A 19,797-nucleotide genomic window follows, 5' to 3' on the forward strand; every position below is an offset into this window, starting at 1 on the left:
GGACAAATTAGTCCATTGTAGCAATATTTCACCTACCCGCACTGTATGTGCTTGTCCTATTCGAAAAGGATTTGCCAGTTTCACTTGAATCTGAGCGCAGTGGAAAGACCCATATACCCCAACAACTTCCAGTAAACCATCATCATGCCTAAAATTGGACAAAGGAAATATGGATTAAGTGATGCAATAAAATAAAATCAGCCCCAATAGGGCAATTACTTTTTAACACAGGTGGACCAACAACTTATTAAGTATTGATATTAACAAGGTATACAATAAAGAAAATCTGTGGGAAAAATGTTAAAAGTCTACAAAGAACCACAGGAACCAGTGACATAGAAAACCGCTTGCAAACGTACATACCTGGCGAGAGGGTAAGTCTCGTCTCCCATCCCTTCCCACAGCCTGCAGCCACCGCCCCAGTAGCCAATGTTCAGGACGATGATACCTTCCAAATCCGGCAGCTCTACTCGCTCCCCGTCCAGCTCTAGCTTTAAAGAAATACAAGGAGTAAGTGACTTCAGGGCACGCTACTTCCAGACATAGTCCCTCAGAATTCCCATCCATTTTCATATACGTAGGATGTGACAGCTGGTAGGAAGACTGCTTCCTACTGCTCACTCCAGGTAATCTGGCCTTTCTCACCCGTTCAATGTTTACTGTAATAAATGAATTATAACAAATGAAAAATTTAAAAAACCAAGGTCATCAAAGAAACCCTTTTTTGTTGAATCCCTTTATATTTTCAGGTTTTATCTAACTTGCTGTTTTAATAGCACCTCACACTGTTGACCCCTTCCTCTTTTCCTGAATTATTCTCCTCCTTTGCTTTCTGGGAACCAGACTACTTCTCTGGATGTTCCCCCTCAGTCACTACTCTCAACTTCACGTTGAAGGCATTCCACATAGCTATGTACTGGGCTCCTTTCTTTTCTCTACACACTCTGGATTGAAATCCGAACCACTTCTGTCTTGTTAATTGCCACCTCTGTGCTGATGGCTCTATTTTGCTTGTCCAGGGAAGTGAACTGGGCTAGATCTATATATCTAACTGCCCACAAAACACTGCCAACTGACTGTGGCACCTAAAACTCCCATGCACAAAACGGAGTTAAGCATCTTCTCTGCAATCTACTTTCCCAAGAAAGAGTAGCACCCCCTGCCCCCAACGCCGCAGCCTAACCAGAAACCTGGGAATTATCTTTGACTTCTGGGCCTTTACCCTCCGTACCAATTAATCACTAAAAACAACTGACGCTGCTTCTTCTAAGTATCCCTCCTTCTCCAACATTCTTTTTTTTTTTGCAGTACGCGGGCCTCTCACTGTTGTGGCCTCTCCCGTTGCGGAGCACAGGCTCCGGACGCGCAGGCTCAGCGGCCACGGCTCACGGGCCCAGCCGCTCCGCGGCATGTGGGATCTTCCCTGACCGGGGCACGAACCCGTGTCCCCTGCATCGGCAGGCGGGCTCTCAACCACTGCGCCACCAGGGAAGCCCTCTCCAACATTCTTGACAGTACCCTAGTCCAGCAGCCCATCATTTCTCTAGCTTTACTCTCCTCTTATTCATCTCTCAAAGACTGGTTAGATTGACACTTATCCCCTTATTACATCTTTTCAATGGCTTGACTCAGTGCTCACGATGAAATCCAGTGCTCATGATGAAATCCAAGTTCCTTAACAAGTCACAAGTTCCTCTGTGATCTGGGCCTCTGTCCATCTCTCCAGCCTCAGCTCTTACCCCTTTCTCTCCCGCAAGCTCTGGTCCAGCTTGAACACACTCAAATATGTCACGTTCTCTCTTGTCTCTGGGCCTCGGCACATGCTGTTCTAAGCCTAGAATGATTTTCACCTCTCTTCACTTAGCTAAGTTTTATTTAATTTGCAGACTGCAGCTTGTCACTTCTTCCAGAAAACTTCCTTGTCAGTCACTTTCCCTAGACAGTTTCCAGTCCCTGGGCTATGTACTGCTCTTATCTATTCCTCTAAGACTGCATATGTTCCTTATCAGATCACTTCTCATGCCATATTGCAATATGATTTAAATGTCTTTCTTCTCTCCAGACTGTAAACTTAGTGAGACCAAGGGATTTATCACTGTACAGCTAGTACCTAGAACAGTGCCTGGCATTTTGTAGGTGGTTTCACAAATAATTTTTGTATAAATAAACTATTAGACCAAAAAAAAAAAAAGTGCTACCTTGTATGCTTCACTCTACCCCTGTTATCAAAGCCCAGGAAAAAGGAAATATGATACAGCAGAAGGAAACATTTTTTATGGCAACCCTCGCCATTCCTCCTGGGACGTGAGCTCAGCGTCTACCTCACCGCAGCAGCTTTCCCTGGTGAGTATATAGTCAGGCTCCTCCCTCTTGGCTCATTTTTCACTCTTTCCCTAAGTTGTTTGTTGTTTGGCTCTTCCCTTCTTACTGTTTTTTTTTTTTTTTGGCTGAGCTATGGTATGTGAGATCTTGGTTCCCCAACCAGGGATCAAACTCACGCCCACTGCAGTGGAAGTGTGGAGTCTTAACCACTGGACTGCGGAGGAAGTCCCCTTTTTTACTTATTTTAGTAGTTCTAGGTTTCTCTGTATTAATGTCTTTGCCGTTGCTATTAACCATTACAGATTCTTTTCTGAAGCAAGCAAGGAATACATATAAAACTTTGCCATATCGTGATGTCAGGAGTGCTGTAGCAATAAGCAATCATGAATATCCTATCTTTATTGCTCATACATTTCTATTTTGCTTTAGTATGTAAAAGAGATACATCACAACCATAATAGGAGTTAAACTTTGGGCTTAAACTTCCTCTGAGAGTACATGATGAGTTAGGCACTGTGTCAGAGAACTCACATGGACGCTGTTCAGAGTCTGTCTATGTAACAGACTCTGGAGTTACATAATCCCGGGTTCAAATCCTGGTTACCTATATCCTTGGGCACTTTGTGAATGTGGGCAAGTTATTTAATTTCAAATAGTTTTCTGCGAGATGGGAATATAATAGTACCTGCCTTACAGGTTGTAGTGAGAATTCAGTGGGAAAATGTGTATAAATCACTTAGTAAAGTGTCTGGTACACAATAAATACTCCCTGTGTGTTTGCAAAATATGTTAATAGAAAATTCAGCATTTTCGTTAAAAAAAAAGTTCATAATCCAGAGACCACCTAAAAGTTTAAAAGCTTACCTCAACTTTTTTATTCAAATCTTTACATTCTTGCACTAAACAGTCTTTGGTTCCATAAAATAAGTAAACAGCCTATGAGAAATGGACAGAAAATATGATATTAAAGCAATCTAGCAAGCCCTGTAAGCAAGAAAAAGACACTGAACGAAAGCTCCCTGACGTGATGGTTGAGTCATGTATCCAGAGAGTGGACTAGACACAGATGGCAGAAGGGGCACCATTACTTCTGAGTTTAATTAGCCCGTGTTTTCAGGGGAACGTAGGAGGGGGTGGTTTGTGCTTAAATGCTGTTTTCTCCCAGTTTATCCAAAAAGGTACACCTTATAAAGCAACACTGTGTTAAAACTAGAAAATTCCACCTTTTCCTAGTACTTCAGATTACTTAATGAAAGTAACACAGGTAAATCTAGCCAACATTTTATAATCACTTTTGAACACAGAAAGGTTGATGGAAGCACTGAGATGTTAATTAGCAACTGTATAAACAGCAATTCTTACTGACTTAGTAACTATATTAATAAAAGAGAGCTATTTGTAAAACAGAACCAGGAACAAAATTGTTTTGCATCTATTTTTTGCATCCTATTGCTCAATCACCAAAAGTCATTAAAAAAATTCGAAGACAAAATTTCCACCAAAGGAATCAATTGTACTAGAAACCAGAGATGATCTCAGTTAAAAGTGTAGTAAACAGGGCTTCCCTGGTGGCGCAGTGGTTGAGAGTCCGCCTGCCCATGCAGGGGACACGGGTTCGTGCCCCGGTCTGGGAAGATCCCACATCCTGCGGAGCGGCTGGGCCCGTGAGCCATGGCCGCGGAGCCTGTGCTCCGTGGTGGCCTGCGTACCGCAAAAAAAAAAAAAAAAAAAAAAAAAAAAAAAAAAAAAAAGTGTGGTAAACAAACTGCTCCTTTTTTTAGAGTTTTTTCAGGCCAATGGAATCTAGTTTTCCATTAATGGCTTCACCAAAAATTTATCTTGCCTAAATTTATTTCCAATTCTACTTGCCATTTAAGTAAGATAAGCTCTCATATATTCCATTTAGTTGCCATCTAAGCGAAATACGCTATAAAACATTCCAACTCTGAGTTAAAAATATTTTGTCATGGTTATGAAATACTTTAATAAAATACATTTAAGGATCTAATTTGACAGTCTTACATAAAACAGAACAGGTAAATGTTTCCATAAGTTAGTTCTATCTCAATCTAGTTGAAAGAGTGCTAGATATAATTGAACTCTTGATTTTTACTGTACCTTAGGTGATAAGCAGGAAAGGTTATTTTATCCAACACACCTTATTAAGAATTCTGCTAGAAAACAGAGATGGTGCCTTCTCACGATGAGCGTGAAAATTGAGGGCCATAAGAGCATCAGGTCCAACAGAAAAATAGTTGTTCATTGTGAATTCCTATGGAAAAGGGTAAAAATAAGCAACAGATTATGCTTCCATCCAAGCCTGTGTTATATAATAAATATGTAAATCTTAGTCTTTGTGTTCTTTATGAAAATTAAGTACTTTCTGCATTCACTTTTTGCGTAGAGTTATTTTATGCTATCCAGTGAAGTTTCCAGAGATAAAGCTTCAGTTCAAAGGCTGATCCTATAAGATATACATTTCACTTTCCATTTCTGGTTAATAGGCTACATCTAAACGGCTCTACTTTGCACCCAGGCTTTCCACTCCTGTGTTCCCATTACTTTGCTTTTTACTTCCATTGCAACTCTCAGGCTCTCAGCTTTTTCAGTCTCAATCAGGCTATTGGTCACCGCTTAACTTTACTTCCCAATCCAGCCTGGATTCCCTCAACCTAGCTGCACTTAATCTTCTTCCTGAGCAATAAGCTTGCATTTCTGACTTCTTGTTCAGTGGGCCACAGACTCAAGGGTGACATGCCCAAAATCTTAACGCATTTTTTTCCTATTCAAACCTGAAACTCGATTTTTCTTATCTTGGTTAATGACACTTCTATACATCCCGTTATAAAAACTAGAAATCTGGTAGTAATGTTTTTTCTTGCTTCCCCTAATACCAATCAGCTGCCAAGTCTTTTTTTTTTTTTCAGGGTATCAGTTTCATTTTAGTTTTTTTTTTTTTTTTAACATCTTTATTGGAGTATAATTGCTTTACAATGGTGTGTTAGTTTCTGCTTTATAACAAAGTGAATCAGTTATACATATACATATGTTCCCATATCTCTTCCCTCTTGTGTCTCCCTCCCTTCCACCCTCCCAACTGCCAAGTCTTGATCATTTCCACCTCTAAAACGTCTCTGAATTGTCCTCAGCCTAAGATTCCCTTTTTTTGGGTCATAGTGCAGGTTTCTAAGCTATTTTCACACTATCTCCAGAGTATCTTTTTAAAAATACAGCTCTGCTATCTCTGTATTATTTGCTATTTACTAACCATGATGTGCACCCTCTCGTCTCTATTTCCTCCACCCGGGAAGCCTTTTGCTCCTTTCTCTCTTGATCTAAATTGTATTTACATTTTAAGGACCAACTCCCAGGTCACTTCCCCTGAAATATTTCCAGCCTGATCTACCAGGGTGGAACCAGGCACACCCCCAGCCTATTTCATAACCAGCTCCCTAGAGATAAGGACCTGTCGCTGTGTCCCACCACAGCACCACAATGGAAGCACTCCATCATGCTTGTTGAGACCACTCGAAACTGCAGCCCTAAAAACATACCTTGAGTTTTCTTAAGTTGTAGTATCCTTTATTTGTTACTTGAACTTTCCATCTAAAAAAAAGAAGTTAAAAAAAGAATCAGTAATTGTTACCAAATTAACTGCCAATTAACTATAACTGTTACCAATCAACTCTGGATGCCTGGTAGATGAGGTTCTTCTATTAAAATAGCATTTGGAGAAATAAGCACATTTAAGTAAGTATGTAAGTTCTGAAATGAGTACTCAGCCTAATTTATGACTTCAGTCCTTACGTAACAACAAAATATACAGCAACAAAATAAAACATCAGTATCCATGTATAAGTACAACTAACATGGCTTTTTACATTTAAATTACATTTAACTTTATAACTATACAAGTCTTCATTTATAATCCAAACAATATTCCCAAAGCTCAAGAAATCTACTTTTGGGGGGAAGTATAACTTACCTATCTAGTTTACCTCCATCTGCTTCCATCACGTTTCTTAAGACTTGTGCGACTGGGATTTCTCCCGCATAGCCTGTACCCCAACCCAAGGTATTAGATAGATCGTTGCCTGTTCCCAGAGGCAAGACCGCAACTTGTGGAATGTATTTCTCTTGTCCCTACAACATAGAAGATATATTTTTGATTTTTCTCTTCAGACTATTTGTAGGGTAATAGTATTTGGTAAAATTTAAAGCCAAGGCAATAAAGATACAAACATAATAATAACTGCTCAATAACAATATTTAAAATTGGCAATGTCTTCTAATACTCATCTGCATAATAAAAAATATAAGCACAAATACTGTATAGTTATCTTAGAAGTGCTTCTGGGAAAGGCAAGTAGGTCTTAAAGGTGGATACCTTAATCTTCATTTCATCAACTGCATCCAGGACCCAGCCCACAGTCCCATCCCCTCCACAAACAAGGACTCGAGCTGAGTAACAGGGAAGAAGAGTACAAAGTTGTAGGGCTTTGACAGGGGGAGTTTTAGTAACATCAAAAACCTAGACGCGAAAGAAAAGGAAAAAATTATTTTATCCAACTCTGTCATCCATCTGTGAGGATAATTTCCTTCTAGATGAGTACATAGATATGCTTAAATAACAATACTGGCTACGATGCGTTTATCTTTAACAATATGCCAGGCACTATGCCAGACTATATTCACTGTGGATCATCCCAATGCTGACCCTACAAAGCACGAGTAAACCTCATTCTACTGACCAGGAAATGGAGGCACAGGAAGGTTAAATAACTTGCCTACGCTTCCTCTGATAATTAGGTGCTGACATACAAATTCAATCCTGTAGTTTATCCACTATACAGTACTGCCTCTTTGCTGTTCACATAAAACCAGGCTGTGCTAAGTTCACCTTTAACTAGTGCTTCATAGCTTCATATTTTATACTGGATTTAAAAACTCCATTACTACTGCAAGTTAGTACCAATTTCTGGAAAACAATTCTGCAATATGCATAAAATGACATAAAGGTGAAAGGATCCTTGATACCTATAATTCTGTAAATGATCTAGGAAAATATTTCAAAAGACGAAAATGCCCTGTGTGTAAAGATATTTAGTGTGGCATTATTTATAATTGCACAACCTTAGAGAGAAACTTGACCTCCAACAGCAGGAGACTGGATAAATATGGATATATCCATTTGATGATTTCTTAGTCATTTCATACATAATTATGAGGACTATGTTGCAACACAGAAAAATATACTTTTAGGTAAAAAAAACAGAATGTAAACTTGTACCTAGATTATTGTTACAGAAATGCTAATATGTAAATGCCCAGACAATTCATGGAAAGAACATGGACAAATGAAAACAACTGATGTATTTGTGTGGAGATAATGCAGGTGATTTTTTTTTTCTTTTTGCGGTACGCGGGCCTCTCACTGTTGTGGCCTCTCCCGTTGCAGAGCACAGGCTCCGGACGTGCAGGCTCAGCGGCCATGGCTCACGGGCCCAGCCGCTCCGCGGCATGTGGGATCTTCCCGGACCAGAGCACGAACCCGTGTCCCCTGCATCGGCAGGCGGACTCTAAACCACTGTGCCACCAGGGAAGCCCCTCCTTTTATTTTAAAATTTTATTCATTTATTTATTTTGGCTCCACCACGTGACTTGCAGGATCTTAGTTCCCTGAACAGGGACTGAACCCCAGTCCACAGCAGTGAAAGTGCCAAGTTCTAACCACTGGACAGCCAGGGAACTCCCCTTTCTCTTTCCTTTTAAAATTATTTTTATATTTCCTTAAGTTGTGCAATGTTGAAAGGGAAAATTACAAATTAGAAAGGAAAGTTATTGCATTTATGATTGTTGCACAATGAGTTGTTTAGTTTTTCAAAATAGAAGCTGCTAGCATGTCAGCTCAGTCTTAATGGTCTGAGTCTTTTATTCTTACATTTAAAAATGTCGGTGTGCGATTACTCCCAATTTCCAGCAATCACTGTTTTACTCTCTGTTTCTATAGATTTACCCTTTCTGAACATGTCATATAAATGGAATCACACAATGTGGGTCCCCTGCACTGGGCTTCTTGCACTCAGCATGTTTTTGAGGTTCGTTTATTGTAGTATGTATGTATGTATCAGTAGTTCCTTTTTATCACTGAATATTCCATTCATATGGGTATATCACATTTTGTTTTATCCAGCCACCGACTGATGGACAGTGGGGTATTTTCACTTTTTGGCTATTATGAATAATGCTGCTATGAACATTTGCATAAAAGTGTTTGTGGGATATATATTTTTGTTTCCCTTGGGTAGATTCCTAGAAGTTCTAGGGGGTACGGTAAATTTATGTTTGACTTTTTTGTTTTAAAGGAATATCTATTTATTTATTTGGCCGCGCTGGGTCTTAGCTGTGGCACGCGGGATCTTCGTTGCCACATGCAGGATCTTCAGTGCGGCGCTGTTGGATCTTGAGTTGCGGTGTGTGGGATCTTTCAGCTGTGGCATGTGGGATCTAGTTCCCTGACCAGGGATCGAACCTGGGCCCCCTGACTGGGAGCATGGAGCCTTAGCCACTGGACCACCAGGGAAGTCCCTGTTTGACTTTTTAAGAAATTGTCCAAGTGTTTTCTAAAGTTGCTGCAGCATTTTACATCCCCACCATGAGAACCCCTCTTTCCCCACATATTTGAATGGCTCAGTACTTTCATAATTATTATTCTTCCCTACAATCAGATGATTACCGGTTTCAAGCATTAACAACCATTACAATTTAGGGAAAATGTAAAACTAAAAATGAAAAGATTAATACAGAAAGGAAGGTTTTCTCTTTGGTTACCTGTACGGGATTTAGGAGGATCCTGAATTCTCCCAGCAGTCCTTCTCCCATATTAGTTCCACTACGAGAGTTGGCCAGGATTATTAATGGAGTCCACTGCTTTCCATGCTTAGACGCTAGCTAAAAAAATTAACGTGCGTGAAAAGACCTTAATATCTCAAAGATGGTGAGCAATAAGTTTTTCATTTCTTAATAACAACCGTGCTGTAAATTTGCTGAGAGAACAACAACTATCCCAATCGATACAATATAAAAATCAAAGAATTCTAAGAATGGAAAAGTTCCTTAGAAATGAACTAATTTCTGCTTAATATATAATTCTCTTCTACATTATTCTAGATAAGTCTTCCAGTATATACTTGGATACTCATGTAAGAGGGAACTCACTAACAAGGCGGCCCATTCCACTGCTAAATCAAATTATTAGAAAGTTCTGACTTAAATTGAGTTAAAAATCTGTCTTTCAATAACTTTCATTGTTCTACTTTTGATTCCTGAGGCAAGGAATAATTTCATTTGTTCTTCCATACAACTGTTGTGTTCAAACACCTGAAGCATTACATCGTTTATTAGTCTTGTCTCCCAGGCAACACGTTTCAACCCTTCATAGAATGGACACTGATTTTCTCTGCTCTCTTAACCCTGTCCTTTTCTGGATGAATTCTAATTTTCAAGCTTTTTTTTTAATGGGGTATTCAGAAATAGATTCAAGAATCCAGAACTGTACAAAGCCCAAAGTCAAATGAAATTAATGTTTCTCCAATCTAACCACTTCTTTCCTCTCCCCTTCTCCTTGAGGATATAACATTAATGAAGATGTTCCACGGTTTTACTGAATGATTCTCAGCCCCTATGATCTCAGACTGAATTCAGATACATAAGGGTTGTCCATTTAAAAAAAAGTATCACAACAACATTAAACATGTTTTCAAATTTTAACAGCCCTCTTTCTTTTGCAGGAATATTGACAAAGATGACATTTAAGATATAAAATCCGAACTTGGAAAAAACACAATTTAGTTTTAGAATGAAACAGTTTAACTACTTTGGGACATTCAAGTAGGAAATAAATGCAGATTTTACAGTTTTTCCTTCAGAGCTACATGAAGACTGAAAGATGTTTGTACCAATTTTCATACACATACATACTGCCAAGTATTGTCAACAGCTTTAATGCTCACCATTATCTGTGGGAGCATCTAACGTGCAACATAAACTTATCTCCAGGCACCCTACGTGAGGTTCCAAACGAAAAAATTCTTTTAGAACAACGTGTGAGGAAAATCTGTTTTCTTTTCACTGACAATAATCATGAATCCCAAATCCAGCTGTTCATCAGACTCATCTGAGGACTCTAAAAAAATACAGATTCCTGGGACTTACCCTAGATCTACTAAATCAAACATGGTGATGGAGGTGGGCTCAGAAGTCTGTATTTTTAAAAAGCTCCTCAAGTGATTTGGACTCAGTGATTTAGGAACCACTAATATAACATATTCCAATTTCCTTTTAGACCTGAAAGAACTCAAGTGCCAAAATTTGTGGCACATCTTTAGAAAGTGGGTAGGGTATTATGGCTTACCATAATGATTCTTCTCACACACACAGTTGTGTTTCATACACTGACATAAATAACTTTTTGGAAATCAGTTACATAAGGAAAAGTAAACTCTGATTACCATTGCATAATCTGTTTTTTTGTCTTTACGCATCTGATTAATGGAGGTTAAATAACTTGGTGGAATGATGAGGTTTTTGAATTCTCCAAAATCACACTGTTCATTCTTTAAGCTATTTTTCATACACTCATCATGTACTGTTTTCTGACACCAAATGCACCTGAGGGGAGAAAAAAACAAAGACAATATAATTAACTTTAAACCACAACCTTACTCATCTGCAAACCGGTCATTTTTGTCAAAAAAAACTGAAATAGTAATTTCATCACCAATGAAAAAATCTGGCAAATTAAAAATTTATAATTGTATCTGCACAGTGAAAATAGAGCAATAAACTTTTTTTTTAATGCCCCTTTTTTTGGGGGGGGGGCCATGTGGCATGTGGGATCTTAATTCCCTGACCAGGGATCAAAACCGTGCCCCCTGCAGTAGAAGTGCAGAGTCGTAACCACTGGACCACCAGGGAAGTCCCTAGAACAATAAACTTTGAGCATACTTGACTGTTTAATCTAACGGTGGTTCTTAAAGTGCGGTCTGGGGAAGATCCTTTCAGGGTGTCTCTGAGGTTAAAATCATTTTAATAACAATATGTTATTTCACCTTCATTCTATCCAAAGTATACAGTGGAGTTTTCCGGAAGCTATATGATATGTGCTAAATCAACAGACTGAATGCAGAAGTAGATAGGAGGTGCTAGCTGACTTACGCACCAAAGAAATGTACCAAAAAAGTAAAACGATGCCAATCTTCTCACTAAATTTTCACAAAAATATTTTGTTACCATTATTGTTATTTTTAAAATGAATATTTAAACAATTTCTCAGTTTTAATTTACAACGTGGTAGATATAACCCACATAAACAAAGCTGGTCTAGAACAATGGTTTTGTGTACTATCGATTTGTGCTTTGGCTGGAATAGGTTCCTGAGGCCTGAAGGCCTTCAGCTTAAATGCCCCACTGGCCTGGGTCCTTAAAAGAGTTCCTCAGGGTCCAGTTTGAAAACCTCCTGACTTATAACCATCTGTGAACACTTTAGCAAATATAATAAAATAGTCAACTTCTTATTGGCAGTTAATATGAAACTAATCTATATGTTCGCACCTGAAGTACAGACAGATATTTATGTTCAAATTTGCCTCTACATTTGAACGCATGCATGAAACAAGCAGAGAATAGTGCTGGCAAAGGCCCTGGGTTTCTATTATTAATCTACTAAGTATTTAATCCACTCACAGATAAGGCAAATCTGACTGTACAGACAAAAACAGGTCAACAGAAAACAATGGTTATAATTAAATAAATAAATTTAAAAAAGAGGATAAACGCTCTTTCACCCCAAGGTCAACTCTCTTGGACTTCTATTTTAAAGTTTTTTTTCAGCTGGATGTTCAGTTTTATCAAGTAATTACTGCTATTAACTCAAGAATCCTATTTACTGCTGAAATTACAATTATCTGCAGGATCTGTTAAAGGGAAAACTGTAAATTAACTTGCATGATAACCCTGTTAACACTTGCTTTCAACCTAAGCTTGAGAAACGATGATAGACTGCTCATGCAGCCAAAGTATACCACCTCCACCTACTGCTCTACTGTTAACTTTAAACTAGTATATTATTATTATTATTATTATTATTTTAATTAAACTAGTATATTATTACTGAAAATAACCTGAAAGGAAACCCACTGAATTATTTCACAATGGTTTCCTCTGGGAAGAAAAATGGGACCGAGGGATGAGAAGAACATTCTCTCTGTACCCTATGTTCTTTTGTATTGCTTAAGTTTCTAAACACCAGTATGTATTCATGAACTACCTGTATAAATTTTTAAAACTGTATTTTAGATGATATTGGCTTATGCTTTAGAATTTAGAGAATACAGAAAGACATAAAAGTCATCCAGAGATAGTTACTCTTAACTTTTTGATGTATTTATTCTCAGTTTTATAGTCCCTACATGTTTATTTTTCAGGTTAGGGATATGATGTATTTTTATATATATATCTGGACAGTACTTTTCTTTGGAAATTGTATCATGAATCCTGTCCTATGCCATTAAGTATTTTTTAAAAAACATGGCTTGTTAAGAATGTATTAATATTATATCACATGGATATATCATATTTATTTATGTAGGATATCAACTTTTCTGTCATAGTTATTGCAAACATTTCACTTTTCTCTTATATTTACCTTTTAATGTACTTTAGTTTATTTTTTTGCTAGACAGATCTGTATTTCCCTTTGTGGCTTATTTAAATGCTTTCATGCTCTGAAGTCCTTTACCCTTCCAAATTAGATATTCGCCTATAGCTATTCCCCCCTCACACTTCAGTTTTCATATTTATGCCTTTAATTCAGTGCTTCTTAAACCTTCTGGGGCTACAGATTCCACTGAGAATCTCATCAAAGTGTCAGGCTTCCTGGAACCTTATCTATCTATGAACTAAGAACTCCTGCTTCAATCCATCTGGAGTTTATTTTGGTATAGAGTGTGATATGAAGAGTCAACTTTTATTTCCTCAAAGAGCACTTGTCCTAGCACGATTTATAAAGTAATCTTTTCTATCCCACTGATTTGTGACACCTTTATCATTTAATAAGTTCTCATAAATTTCAGAAAAGACTCTTTTTTTGCAGTACGCGGGCCTCTCACTGTTGTGGCCTCTCCCGTTGCGGAGCACAGGCTCCGGACGCGCAGGCTCAGCGGCCATGGCTCACGGGCCTAGCCGTTCATCCCGGACCGGGGCACGAACCCGTGTACCCCGCGTCGGCAGGTAGACTCTCAACCACTCCGCCACCAGGGAAGCCCCAGAAAAGACTCTTTTAACCAAGGTGATGGCTATTATCAGCCTTTGCTCTGTAAAAGTAAAGCCAAAATACTTACTCCTTATTCAGCTTTATATTTTTCCTGAGAAATACCACAATCAAAATCGAGACCTGTTCTCGTTATATATTTTGTAATTGGTATTTTATTTGACCTAGATTTCAAACCTGATGGGAAAATAAGACATTACTAATAATATCTTGATACTTTAGTTTTAGCAGTCATGTCTTTGATTGTTTATGATCTTTAGTCTTTCCCCAACTTTTTTGGAAAAATTTTAAACCTACACAGAAGTCAAAAGAATAGCAAAATGAATACCCTTAAACCAACCCTTAACTCTGATTCTTAAGTAACATTTTCTTCCACATTTTCTTTTTCTCTTTCAAAATAAACTCATATTTTGCTGAATCATTTGAAAGTAAATTATGGACATTATGAGATTTCACCTTTCAATACTTCAGCAAGTATTTCCAAAAAAAAAATGACAGTCTCCTTGCTTTTATACACGCACGCACACACACACACACACACACATACATATATTTAATTTTTATTGGAGTATAGTTGATTTACAATGTTGTGTTAGTTTCAGGTGTACAGCAAAGTGAATCAGTTATACATATATCCATACTTTTTTAGATTCTTTTCCCATATAGGCCATTACAGAGTAGTACTGAGTAGAGTTCCCTGTGCTATACAGTAGGTCTTTATTAGTTCCTTGCTTTTTTAAGTGTTTTTGCATTAAAAATTTTTTTTACAGGAACACAGGTAAGCCCACCACCTATATTCCAGCATTAATATATTAACTGTAATTGCTCTGTTTCATTTCTAGCTATCCATTAATCTATCTTATTTTTGGTGCATTAAAAATAAATCACAGACATTAGAATATCTCCTAAACACCTCGGCAAGCAGGCATATCATTACCTTGAGTTCAGTATTTGTTTATAGGTTTTTTTCTTTCAATGTAAAATTTATATATGATGGGGCTTCCCTGGTGGTGCAGTGGTTGAGAGTCCGCCTGCCGATGCAGGGGACACGGGTTCGTGCCCCGGTCCGGGAAGATCCCACATGCCGTGGAGCGGCTGGGCCCATGAGCCATGGCTGCTGAGCCTGCATGTCTGGAGCCTGTGCTCCTCAACGGGAGAGGCCACAACAGTGAGAGGCCTGCGTACCGCAAAAAAAAAAAAAAAAAAATTTATATATGATGAAATGTACAAATATGTACATCTGCTGAGTTTTGACAAGTAAACATAATTATGTAACTTATCCTTATGAAGACACAGAACATTACCCTATGTGCCATTCTTGTGCAGGAGTATGACTGTTTTATTAAAAAAAAAAAGTTTTCTCTAAAGTTACCTGTTCACAATAGCTCTCTTCTTTAGTATGCTGGAAGAGGCAACAGAATTATATATGAAGCTGAGATGGTCATCTATGAAATTCACACTAGAATGGGGCTGGCAAACTACAAATACATCTGCCTCCTAATTTTGTGAATAAGTTTTATTGGAATATAGCTACGCCATTCATTTATGTCCTGTCTGTTGCTAGTTTTGTACTATGATGGATGGTAGAGTGAAGTAATTATAACAGACCACATGGTCTGCAAAGCCTGAAATACTTAGTTTTGGCTCCTTACAGAAAAAGGATGCTCACCTCTGCTCCAGAAGATAACCTGGTATCCTTTCATTGTTTCAGATAATTAATGAAATGAATAAACATTAGAACCCAGAATCATAAAGTTTAAGATCAAAGCCTAGAGTAAAGCTGCCAATGTAATTACCTTCTAAGAGTCAGAAGCTTGTTTTATTAATCACTCTGTGTGTGTGTGTGTGTGTGTGTGTGTGTGTGTGTGTGTGTGGAAGGGGGTGTAATGAAGAAAAGGCCTTATAAATTAAAGTTTTTTTATAAATAAAAAAGTGTTTTATAAAGGTTTTTATAAATAAAAATACAATATAAACCAAAAAGTTTTCTTAATGAGAGACAGAACGCTATAAGGGACAAAGGTTTATTCAATAAACATCACGAATACTTAAAAATAGAACTTAATTTCCTATTTTAGTCAGAAGAGAGGTTAGAAGAAACAGAAGAAGTGTGGGGAGCAGTGGTAAGACGACACCAGGTGCAGACATACTCTGCCGTGGTTGAGCAGAGGCAGGAAAACACAGAAAAGAAAGAAGCCTACAGGGAAAACAGGATCCAGCACAGTGCCTGGCACACAATATACGCTTAATATGTGAAAACTAAATAATGACAGTGAGTATAAATTAAAAGTCCTTTGTCACTTATTCTCGTAGCCTTTAAAATCAGTTACCGCCTGCCATATGGCCCCTTCAAAATGCTACCTTGTTGAACAGTCTTCATAGTTCACTTGAACTCTTAGACTTCCCAAGAATGTGATGCAGACACAGAAGGAGCCCTCCCCAGGGCTGGATAAAATCCAGAGAGGGACAGTCTGGTCTGTGTTTAAAGGTTGTATATATTTATTCTGTTCCTTTTTCCAAAATATCTCATTCCTACAGAAGGTCACAGCAGACTGTAATCCTGCATAAAATTATCTGCTAAAATAAATCAGAATATTGCAAAATACGTACTACTTCAGGACACTGTGCTCTCTTCTCCTGGGAAAAATAAACACTTCCTAAATTATACAGGAACCATTTTTATCATGGGTGAGGAGTTCCAGCATGCTGGGAACAGACTGCTCAGTAACCAGTAAGAACAAGCTAAGGCAGAAAAGACCTGTCACTCACTGCCATGTTCACTGTGCTCAAAGGAGGGAATACAAACTTAAGGACAGAGGCTCATGTTTAAGAAGTACATAAATATAGCAGTGGTTCTTAAACTTTAGAATTATCTGCAGGGCCTGTTAGGCAAAGATTGTTGGTTGCCAGCCCAAGTTTCTGATTCAGTGTGTCTGGGCTGGGGCTAACACTACCAGGAAAAATAGAAGATGCTCAGTTAAATGTGAATTACAGATAAACAACAAATAATTTATGGTCTAAGTATGTCTCAAATATTGCAAACATTTTATTTTGTATTAAATACAAATATTTTATTTTAATTTTGTGTGCTAAATCTAAATCTGTGTTAGAATTTGCATTTGTAACAAGTTTCCAAGTGATACTGATGCTGCTCGTCTGGGGACCTTACTCTGAGAACTACTGAGATAAGGATATGATGTCATCATTAAGAAGGAAAAATTGGGGGCAGGGGTGAGTAGATTAGGGAAGTGTTCTTGGAGTAAAGGGCACAAGATGAGTCATTAGGACGCCTAGAGTCATTAGGTTGGCTAGATTAGGGAAGTGTTCCTGGAGTAAAGGGCACAAGATGAGTCATTAGGATGCCTAGAGGGACTTCCCTGGTGGTCCAGTGGTTAAGACTCTGCACTCCCAATGCAGGGGGCCAGGGTTCGACCCCTGGTCAGGGAACTAGATCCTGCATGCCGCAACTAAAAGATCCCGCATGCTGCAACTAAGACACGGCGCAGCCAAATAAAGTAAAGTAAAAAAAAAAATCTTTAAAGGATGCCTAGAAGCTAGCCAGGAGAAGGATACTTAAGCCTTGAGGGAAAAGAGGGTAGTATGAAAAGGGTATTTAAAGGAAACCACAACCAGCTTGATGTTGCTGGTGCATAAAGTTTAATGCAGATGGTGGTAGATAAGACTAGACGGGCAGGCAGGGTCCAGAGAGCACGAGGACCTTGTATACCACGTTAAACACTTGGAGTTAACACTGAAAGACCATCACTTTAAGTGATGGGGGTAATTGAAGGGTTTTAAACAGAGAAGAAACCCCAATCACATATGCATTTCTAGAAAGATCATTTGGTTGGAGAATCAGAGCATTATGATTATTTGTTAAGGAGTATATGAAATGCAGTTAAGATATTTATAGAAGCCATTTTAATCGAATTCTGCACAGACACAAAGAAGGGAAGGAAATAAAACAATATTCAATTCATGCCTTCTTTCCAACTAATCCCAATTCTCCAAGACTGAAGCTTAACTAGGGAGACAATTATGACATTTTTTAAAAGACACTGGTAACCTAGCTCTCACTGATGCCAAAAAGACATCTAAATTTGAAAGATATCAAGTAAAAATGGTTATAAATCTCTGTAGTTGTTTGAAGTATATATTTCGGTAACTTTTAAAGTCTACATCTGAAGTATAAAATTATTTAAAATAAGATTTAAAAATAATTGTTGATATAACAATGCTCATGCTAATTTAAAAAAGGATTTTTAAATAAAATAAACAAAATATAATCAAAAAAGTAACTTGCTATCTCATGCCAGCTTTCTATTTCTGTTCTTAAACATGTTTAGGGACCTTTCAACTTGTCAGAAACAAAACCCATCACAATGAAGATGTCCAGGCTTAAGGCAGAGAAGAGGCTAGGGATTAGTATTCCTAACCCTGTACTGGGGGTTAGAAATCCAGGATGCCAGTTCTACTCTACCACTGAGTAAATTTCTCTGAACTATCAAATCTTCTCAAATGTAAAATGAGTTAGAACAGATAATCTGCAAAGCAGCATCCCCTTTTATTACCAACCTCTAACATGAGCAAAGGACATCTTCACCTATTTTCAAACAATATTTAAGAACACAAATGTGTTGTCCAGTGTGTATTTAAAAGCTATTAAAATGTTCTTGGATTAATCAAAGTCACTTGTCTAAGATGCTACAGGTCCTGAAAGACCATCTGGCAAAAGGAGTGTTTTTTTGGAGTGTATTTCACTATAGCACCGAATATAGATTAGAAAAGATACTTAAAGTGCTCCCCTGGAATGACACTTGTTTTCATTGTACATTCATAACAAATACCCAGGATGAATCAGTTTTGAGACTCTAGGGAAAAGTTAATTTGTTCATACTTCATTTTTCCTCATGCAAAATGGAGCTAAACAATAGAAACAAAAGCTAAAATATAACATACAGTGGCCATAAAGTATGTGGCACTTAGAGACCTCTGGATGAAAGTTAAGAGCCAAGTTTTATTACCCAAAAGGGCAAGGTGGCTAAGGAGTGTAGGCTAGATGAACCAACGAGGCAAATGACTATTGCAAAGCTGCCTCACTGTATATAATACCAGGGCTATTTATTAACTTGTGTCCTCTAAGTGGGCAGTTGAGGCCATTTATGGAGATCAAAGCAGGCTGCTACGCCCACTCTTTGAAATCCTGACTCCTTCCAAGCATTGCGGGACAATCAGTACCCACAAAGGCCGTACCTGTAATCGCAGAGCTTGGGTTGACTGCCGCATTGCTGCTTGCAAACCACACAGTAACTGCACAGGGGCACGTTGCCCCGGATCCAGTGGTGGTGCATGGCGTCCAGGGCCTTGCTGTCATTCTTGAGCATGATCTCCTTGCAGTGGAAGCGCTTGTCGGCCTTCTTGAGGCAGCCCTCGTCCACGCGCAGCCCGCAGCAGTCGCAGAAGGCGCCCTGCAGGATGTGCTGCGCGCACACGCTGCAGTAGGTGGGATGGCTGAACAGGTCCGTGTCGCGCCACCCATGCTTGCTCTTGCGGAAGATGTCCCTGCGGTGCAGCTGCCGGCGCGACCGCTGGAGGCTGCACCAGAAGGTGATGACCACGGGCAGCAGCACCGAGCACAGCGTCCACAGGACCAGGTGCCAGTCCGCAAACAGGCCCTCGTAGGGCGCCGGCCGCTTCTCCCCTTCCATCTTCCCCAAGGACTATTTCTAACTAGGAGAGACACGGGCGGGTCCACCTCGGGCTCGCTGTCCCCGTCCCGCCCTCCTTCCTACCTTTTAGGGGATCCCCAAAGCGCCGTCGGCCCAGATGGCTCTGCTCTCTCCAAGGAGGGGCACGCGCGCCGTCTTCCCCGCGGCCCGACCCCAGTGCCTCCGGGTCGCCCGGCCGCGGACCTGCGGCGCCGAGGGGGCGGCGCCCAGGGCTGTCACGCTCCGTCCCCTCCCTCCTCCTCGGGCCCGGCCACCGCCTCCTCACCTCGCCCGGCACGGGGAAAGGCGCAATCACAATGTACAGGCTGCCCCCACGGAAAGGCCGGCGCGGCGCCCACTGTTCGGGCGCGACGGCGCGCGTGGGCCGCACGGAGCCGGCTAGCGCCCGTAACCGTTAGCCCACGCCTAGCAAACACACGC

At 39.4% G+C, this 19,797-nt stretch overlaps 1 protein-coding gene across 1 annotated transcript in view; it reads right to left on the reverse strand.

Annotated features, from left to right (window-relative positions):
* Nucleotides 1-19,371, reverse strand: part of DGKE (diacylglycerol kinase epsilon) — a gene marked incomplete at its 3' end in the record, with an annotated part of 25,159 nt that extends 5,788 nt beyond the window's left edge. The window contains exons 1-10 of the mRNA XM_079725597.1: nt 18,902-19,371; nt 10,833-10,992; nt 9,154-9,273; nt 6,710-6,853; nt 6,308-6,465; nt 5,877-5,928; nt 4,481-4,594; nt 3,187-3,258; nt 364-491; nt 37-148 (exon numbers count right to left, since the gene is read on the reverse strand). Coding sequence (XP_079581723.1) covers nt 37-148; nt 364-491; nt 3,187-3,258; nt 4,481-4,594; nt 5,877-5,928; nt 6,308-6,465; nt 6,710-6,853; nt 9,154-9,273; nt 10,833-10,992; nt 18,902-19,356 — 1,515 coding nt within the window. The 5' untranslated portion in view covers nt 19,357-19,371. The remainder of the gene's footprint in view (nt 1-36; nt 149-363; nt 492-3,186; nt 3,259-4,480; nt 4,595-5,876; nt 5,929-6,307; nt 6,466-6,709; nt 6,854-9,153; nt 9,274-10,832; nt 10,993-18,901) is intronic.
* Nucleotides 19,372-19,797: the final 426 nt, after the last annotated feature.

This window comes from Hyperoodon ampullatus, assembly GCF_949752795.1.
Source record: "Hyperoodon ampullatus genome assembly, chromosome: 19".
Taxonomy (NCBI): Eukaryota; Metazoa; Chordata; class Mammalia; order Artiodactyla; family Ziphiidae; genus Hyperoodon; species Hyperoodon ampullatus.